This window comes from Ipomoea triloba, chromosome 10, assembly GCF_003576645.1.
Source record: "Ipomoea triloba cultivar NCNSP0323 chromosome 10, ASM357664v1".
Taxonomy (NCBI): domain Eukaryota; kingdom Viridiplantae; phylum Streptophyta; class Magnoliopsida; order Solanales; family Convolvulaceae; genus Ipomoea; species Ipomoea triloba.
In genome coordinates this window covers 1,935,749-1,944,601 of record NC_044925.1, presented here as the reverse complement: position 1 = coordinate 1,944,601, position 8,853 = coordinate 1,935,749, and the positions used below count along the sequence as shown (strand labels likewise).

Below are 8,853 nucleotides of genomic sequence, written 5' to 3'. Positions count from 1 at the left end.
TATATATATATATATATATATATATATATATATATATATATATGCGCGCGCACACATGTGTCTTTATTATATATTTTTATTTATTTATTTATTTTTATTTTATTTATTTTGATTTAATTTTCTATTTACTACCAAAAAGTGACTCCATAGTTTCTACTTAAAATTCATTACCATTACTTTTTTTTTGGAGCACTATTGACTCTGTTATAATGTAGTATCTGTTCATAGCTACTTTCTCAACCAAATGAAACACAGAGAGCCAATATCACCTCCACTTAGGCTCGAACTCACCCCTTTTATTACCATTATTAAGTATCTGATTTTTATTATCATTACAATTCCAATATTTGAACCAAACACACCTTAAGATGGGGTGCAAATCAGGTGTGAAAAGTGGCCTTGCTTAAAAGAAAAATTGCCAAAGATTTATTTAATGTATTTAATACTACCTAGCTAGGAAATAAGGGGGAAGGACTACCGAATTTAATATTTCTCTGAATTAATTTTAAAATTACAAGTAAATTTAATGTTTCTTCCCTTATAAATAGATAACACATTGAGAGCCTTCTCATCCATCACCATTGATCAAAACACATATCACTCACTCCATAACATACACTACTTTCTCCTATGGCCTTCAACTTGCATTTCAAGTTGGTTGCTCTCGCAGCCCTTTTCTTGTTGGGGGCATGGGAATCTCTAGCCACTGCACGTACTTTTGAAAAGACCTCTTTGTTCTTGAGCCACCAGAGGTGGATGACTCTCCATGGACGTACATATAAAGATGAGGCCGAGAAGGAAAAACGTTTCTATATTTTCAAGGAAAACGTGAAGTTTATTGAAGATTTCAACAAGGCTGGCAATCGGTCTTACAAACTAGGCACCAACAAATTCACCGATCTTACTAAGGAGGAGTTTCGGGCCACCTTGCTCAATAAAGAAAAGTCACTACGCCCTAAGACATTACAACCAGCATTCTTTTTAAATGAGAGTTTGGATCAAGCTCCAAACTCTTTGGATTGGAGAGAGCAAGGTGCCGTCACAGATATCAAAGACCAAGGAAACTGCGGTAACTATTAACAATTACATACTTTTTCGTCCTTCATTCAATTATATTTGCACTGTCCATCTTTTTTTTGCCCGTCTGTAACTACTTTTCATGTTTCAATTGTCTACAAAGTGACTTTTTTTGTTCATGAGTTTAGTTAAGACTTGGTTAAAAACCTGTACTTCCCAAACAATTAAAAAATAGTGATGGTCCTGTTTGGTAAATTAGTTAGCTTTTTAAGTCTATTTTGACTTATTTGACCACTATTAGTTGTTTGATTTGGTTTAAAAATTAATATAAATGATTGGTTAATCAGCTTTTTGTAACTCCAAATTGCTAAAATTCAAAAAGCTTCTCAAAACAATTTTCTCAATTAGCTTTTTGAGAAAAGAAATTATACCAAACAGCTATCAGCTAACAGCGAATTTACTAAACACCTTTCTACAAATAACTAATGTTATAAACTAGTTATACCCTCTATTTAACCCAATCAGTTAACAGTTATCAGCTATTAGTTAACCGCCATTATTTACCAAACAGGACCGTATGTATAATTGAAGAATGAAAAATGTTATTTTTCTATAATTCATGAACCAAAAAATTGATATTTTCTTTGGACAGTATACTTATTACATAATACATGATATGTTTAAATGGTTTTCTTGGGTTATATATACCAGGTTGTTGCTGGGCGTTTGCTGTGGTGGCGGCGGTGGAAGGACTAACCAAAATAAAAACCGGCCAACTAATTTCCTTATCCGAACAGCAACTCCTCGACTGCGACCTCACCAGCGACGGCTGCGGCGGCGGAATCCGAACGGAGGCCTTCCAATTCATAAAGGACAACGGCGGCCTCGTGACGGAGTCCGATTACCCCTACGAGGGCGCTCAGGAGAGCTGCAACACCCAAAACCTCGGCACCCCGGCCGCCACCATCTCCGGCTACCAAGAAGTGGCCCCCACCGAATCCGCTCTCCTCGCGGCCGTCACGAACCAGCCTGTCTCCGTCGGAATCACCATCGGCGGGGACGTGTTCCAGCACTACAAAACCGGGGTTTTCACCGGCGACGAAGGGGACTGCGGGTCGGGATACCGCCACGCCGTGACGATCATCGGGTACGGGACGAGCGATGATGGAGAGGATTATTGGTTGGTGAAGAATTCATGGGGGAACAGTTGGGGTGAGAGTGGTTATATGAAGATGGCCAGAGGAATTAATGAAGATGGAGTTTGTCAGGTTAACACTAGGGCTTCTTACCCCACAGCTTAAATTTTACTCAGAATTATATATTGTTTCAATTTGCAAATCTATTGCAAGTTTGCAACAAGCAAATTTATAGTAAAAAAAATGCTTCCAATTTATATACATGATGTGTTGGGATAGTGTGAAAGACATGTAATGTATCATTAAGTTACATTGTGAAGTGTAACTTATTTTTATCTTATTATAATGAAATAAATTTCATATAAGTATTTTTAATTTTAAGGAAAAATAGCGGTTTTAGTCGATTAATTATGCTTAAATTGTAGAATACGGTATTCTCATGTAATCAACATTACAACATTCACTTGAAATCATCAATGAGAAAAGCTTAATTTTTTAATAATTGCCGATAATTTTACAAAATAAATAAAAAAAATTTAATGTTAATAAAATTTATAGGCAATGATTAAATGTGAGAAGTAGTATAAAACAATAGTTTATGTACTGAAACTACAATGTAGGCATAACTAATGGATTAAAACTGTCATTTTTCCTTAATTTTAATGTATAATTGTTTTGTCCTTTTTAATGATGTTTCATCAGTTTTTTTTTTTTTTTTTGGTTTGTATTTCTACTATTTATAAATAGCCTTCATTATTGGCTAAGTGGTTAGTCTCGGCACAATCAATTTATGATTTGAGTACTCGATTTCCTATTTATGGGAATAGCAATCTAAGTGTTGTAATTGGTAAGCCCGTTGGCCTGTTTAGCTCCTAATCGGTGTAGTACAGTGCATGTATAATACAATATATTGAGAGTATAAAGTAAAGTAATGAAGAGTAGAGACAAGATATAGAAAGACTCAAATAACATCATCATTTTTATTATGGAGAACTATGTTTATATAATACACAAAACATGGTAGTTACAAAGCAATACAATGATGTCTAATAAATAGCATCAAAGACTAATAATGTCCAGATTAAGAAGGTTTTGTAACACTTAAGTAATTTGTTACTACTTAGTGTGTTTAAAATTCAATCAATTAGCAACAGATTTTAGGAATTTGTTGTCCTAAATTATTTGAGGGCATTCAATGCTCTTACTTATATGTAAACCCTAAAAAATGGCTCGTAAAGGGTTCATAATTACCAATACTCAAAGTAATTCATCAATTCTTCATAGTTTATGCAATCGTTCTTTACGGTTTACATTGGCTGACAATTGAGGCAAATTATAGCATGGACCCGCGGGTATACCTTGTATTGTAGACTATGATCTAAAAATAATCTTTAGATTTTGTATCTGTAGTTGATAGTTTCTGTAATTGTAACTATCTTATTATGTGTCAGTTTCTGTAATTGTAACTATCTTATTATGTGTCAGCAATTATCAAGTTATTTGTTTACATGTACATAAACTGTTAATTGTCGGTATATATGATGTGTTAACTGAAAGTACGAAATTTTTGTATTAATGTTTACAATGCAATATGAACCCTGATCCATAGTATAATAATTGCTAATTTTATGAATGGTAAATCATATGATTATGTAAAATACTTTTGTTTCCTCCTGTATACTAGTATTTTACCCGTGCGATGCACGACAACAACTATGATATGATGAATTAAGGGAGAAATTTACAAAATGGAAAATCATTGTAGAATTATATGAATGAAACTATGATGAAATATTATAATAACATTTTACAAATTTTAAAAAACTTCTTTGTATACAATGTTTGTTGTGGAATTACTTTGGGTGTTCGCCTTATCACAAATTAAAATCTTCAATCCATTTGGGTTGGTGACTCTTGAAGCAGCAACATATAATTGTCCATGACTAAATAATGGTCTTTTCAAAAAGTGGCCTAAGTGATTGACCTTTGACTCTTGTTAACCGTCATTGCATAAGAGGTAGACGATTAGAGGGAATTGTCTTCTTTGAAATTTAAAAGGCAATCTCAAATCTGAAGGAGTTAATGACATTATTTGAATCAAGATTTTATGATATGCACTACTTCCAGATAATACATTTGCTTCTAAAACATGATTTCCAAGTTTAGTAATAACCATCCTTGTCCCATTACACAAACCAACTGAGTGGTCAATATTTTCAAAGCATAACCGGAGTACCTACTTTCAGCCTGAGTTCATGATTAGGCACACCAGAACACTTGATCCCATTTAAAAATTCAGGCCTGTGCACATAAGCTAATAGATCAACATTTGAATCTGATTTGCAAGCACTTTCAAAGCTGAAATATGTATTTCCTTCATATGTGTTTAAAGAAGTCATATATTCATTGATAGAGTCAACCACATCAAGTGTTGGAGCCAATATTGCCCTCTTTCTCAAATATGTTGGATCATAAAAAATATTGGAGTCTGATGGATATGTACTTTCCACAATAGTTGCAATGGGATCTCTAGAACATTTCAAAAAATTCTCTTTTGTATAGTAATGTTTTCACATCCAATTATTTGCCCCTAAATTTCTCCATCTCATATGTTCGCAATCCATTATGAGAATTGCTTTAGCTTTTCATAATCACTATTTGAGGATGAGCTTTGAAGTCGCATATTTTTTGTCAGACGTAACACATTACAGTATGACCACAAGTAAGATGCATTTATTGTTGCATTAACAATATCATGTCTACTTCCTTTTGGGATAACTGGCAAAATTTGTCGAAAGTCTCCGCCAAATACAATAGTTTTCCCTCCGAAAGGCATCTCTAAACTTTTTGGATTGCAAAAACGCAATACAGCACGCATACTTCTATCAAGTGCTTCAAAGCAATGCTTATGCATCATTGGTGCTTCATCCAAATTATAAGTTTGCACTTAATAATGAGTTCTGCAAGATGACTACCTTGTTTGATATTACATGTTGAATCCTCATTTAGGTTTAGGGGAATTGCAAACCTTGAATGCGCAATCCTTCCGCCGGGTAATAATAGAGAAGCTATACCACTTGAAGCAACATTAAGAATTATTTCTCCCTTTGATCTCAATGATGCCGAAAGAGTTCTCCAAACTAATGTCTTTCCAGTTCCTCCATAATCGTAGGCAAAAAAAACTCCTCATTGATTTGATACCAACTTTTTGTGCTCTTCTTTAAGTTCTGCTTTGTCATAACACATCTCATCATACACCAACCTATTCATCAAACTGGCCGAACAGTCAAGATCTGAAATTGACATTTGTTGGTAATCATGTAGGCTCTTTCCACATCTTTTCAACAATTTCTCAATCTCAACTAATGCTTGATTTTTTATTTCATCAACACTGAAGACTAAATCTAAAAAATATTAAACAATATATGTTAGAAAAGTATCACCATCTTGGAACTAATAATATTAGACATGAAATAAAATATTAAAGCAAATGGATAAATACATACCATACCTTGGAAGTTCAATATGTTCCGTTGTTTGTACAGAATATAATTGGATATATATGTCCAACATTTGTCCCAAACCACTTTCGGATGGCTTAAACAATTTGAGGATAACAATGTTGTGAATAAATTTCTTAACTCTCCTGTAGTTGCCCACTGACTTGCTTCCACAATTCCATCAATATATTTTTTGTCGTCTTCCAATAGCCCTAGTGCATAACATGCATCACGGTAATTGTCGTACAACACCCCATTGATTGTTCTTAAGTCTTCATAACACGTAGGCTCTCGGATTACATTCAAAAGACATCTCAAATAGTACATCTCACCACTTCCAGGAGGAACATAAAAAACTCGACCAATTGAGAATCCTTATTGTCTTGGAACAAATTCCCGTGTTGCTTGTTTCCAAACGAACTTTGTTGGCATCTCTGCATAAGTTAGTTGCTTTGACTCATGGTAGTTTTTGTTTGCCTCAAGCCAAGCCAGAAACATGCTATGTTTTACCGTATGTCGTTGTACAATGACATCGATTGGAGCATCCTCATCAAAATAAATACTTTGTTCATTTGACAGATGAAAATTCAAGCGCTCTACAGGAGGATATCTGTACTGTATTTCAAAATCTAATATCCTCCAAACATCTCTACATTAAAATAATATAGTAATATTTTTTTGGAATACTATAATATACTCATATAATAATTTGATTGTTGGAATTTTTTTTAATATTATCATTAGAGAAATTTAATTACGTACATTAACATAATATAGTAATATTTTTTGGAATACTATAACATACATCATATAGTAATTTGATTGTTCGATTTTTTTTTGAATATTATCATGAGAGAAATTTAATTATGTTAATTAACATAATATAGTAATATTTTTTAATATTATAATATACATCATATAGTAATTTGATTGTTAGAATTTTTTTTTTAATATTATCATGATAGGAATTTAATTACGTACATTAACATTATATACTAATATTTTTTTGAATACTATAATATACATCATATAGTAATTTGATTGTTGGAATTTTTATTTTTTTGAATATTATTATGAGAGGAATTTAATTACGTATAGTAACATAATATAGTAATATTTTTTTAATACTATAATATACATCATATAGTAATTTGATTGTTGGGATTTTTATTTTTTTTGAATATTATCATGAGAGGAATTTAATTACGTACATTAACATAATATAGTAATATTTTTTTTTGAACACAATAATATACATCATATAGTAATTTGATTGTTGGAATTCTACGTACATTAACATAATATAGTAATATTTTTTTTAATACTATAATATACATCATATAGTAATTTGATTGTTGGAATTTTTTTTGAATATTATCGTGAGAGGAATTTAATTATGTATATTAACCTAATATAGTAATATTTTTTTAATACTATAATATACATCATATAGTAATTTGATTGTTAGAATTTTTATTTTTTTTGAATATTATCATGATAGGAATTTAATTACGTACATTAACATTATATACTAATATTTTTTTTTTGAATACTACAATATACATCATATAGTAATTTGATTGTTGGAATTTTTAATTTTTTTTAATATTGTTATGAGAGGAATTTAATTACGTATATTAACATAATATAGTAATATTTTTTTAATACTATAATATACATCATATAGTAATATTTTTTTTTGAATATTATTATGAGAGGAATTTAATTACGTATATTAACATAATATAGTAATATTTTTTTAATACTATAATATACATCATATAGTAATTTGATTGTTGGGATTTTTTTTTTAATATTATCATGAGAGGAATTTAATTACGTACATTAACGTAATATAGTAATATTTTTTTTTGAATACAATAATATACATCATATAGTAATTTGATTGTTGGAATTTTACGTACATTAACATAATATAGTAATATTTTTGTTGGAATTTTACGTACATTAACATAATATAGTAATATTTTTTTTGGAATTTTACGTACATTAACATAATATAGTAATATTTTTTTAATAGTAATTTGATTATTGGAAATTTTTTTTTTGGAATATTATCATGAGAGAAATTTAATTATGTATATTAACCTAATATAGTAATATTTTTTAATACTATAATATACATCATATAGTAATTTGATTGTTGGAAATTTTAATTTTTTGAATATTATCATGAGTGAAATTTAATTACGTACATTAACATAATATAGTAATATTTTTTTAATACTATAATATACATCACATAGTAATTTGATTGTAGGAATTTTTATTTTTTGAATATTATCATGAGAGGAATTTAATTACGTACATTAACATAATATGGTAATATTTTTTTTGAATACTATAATGTACATCATATAGTAATTTGATTGTTGGAATTTTACGTACATTAGCATAATATAGTAATATTTTTTTAATACTATAATATACATCATATAGTAATTTGATTTTTGGAATTTTTTAAAAATATTATCGTGAGAGGAGTTTAATTACGTGCATTAACATAATATAGTAATATTTTTTTAATACTATAATATACATCATATAGTAATTTGATTGTGACATTTTTTTTTTGAATATTATCATGAGAGAATTTTTAATTACGTACATTAACATAATATAGTAATATTTTTTTTGAATACAATAATATACATCATATAGTAATTTGATTGTGAAACTTCTTTTAAATATTATCATGAAAGGAATTTAATTATGTACATTAACATAATATAGTAATTTTTTTTGAATACTATAATATACATCATATAGTAATTTGATTGTTAATATATGTACATAAATAAGGAATCCATGCAGGAATGTAATTGAATAAAATATTTCATTAATTTCCGTGTATAATAAGGAATGTAATCATATTTTGAATATTTTTGTCAATTTTAGCCATAAATAAGGAATGATAAGGGAGGCTATAATTTCTGATAAGGAATTATTATATAATATTATGTTGACCAATTTCAAAATTTTTGGACTAAAATGAGCGGGAAAGCTATTACTTCTGTTTTAATATATATATANTTTATATATATATATATATATATATATATATATATATATATATATATATATATATATATATATATATATATATATATATATATATTATATGCTAAGTGGCTATAGTTTCCATCACTTTCCATTGCTAAATATAACTTTGAAAAATA

At 29.2% G+C, this 8,853-nt stretch overlaps 1 protein-coding gene across 1 annotated transcript; it reads left to right on the top strand.

Annotated features, from left to right (window-relative positions):
• The first annotated feature begins 582 nt into the window (after window positions 1–582).
• On the top strand, window positions 583–2,518 carry LOC116031731 (ervatamin-B-like). The gene is made up of 2 exons (XM_031274020.1): window positions 583–1,069; window positions 1,729–2,518. The coding sequence occupies exons 1-2, from the start codon at window positions 631–633 to the stop codon at window positions 2,316–2,318; spliced, it is 1,029 nt and encodes a 342-aa protein (XP_031129880.1). The 5' UTR covers window positions 583–630; the 3' UTR covers window positions 2,319–2,518.
• Window positions 2,519–8,853: the final 6,335 nt, after the last annotated feature.

Excerpts from the sequence above, each read along its gene's own strand:
- LOC116031731 (XM_031274020.1), top strand. The coding sequence starts at position 631 with ATGGCCTTCAACTTGCATTTCAAGTTGGTTGCTCTCGCAGCCCTTTTC. Across the intron at positions 1,070-1,728 it reads CAAAGACCAAGGAAACTGCG|GTTGTTGCTGGGCGTTTGCT; the intron begins GTAACTATTAAC and ends TATATATACCAG.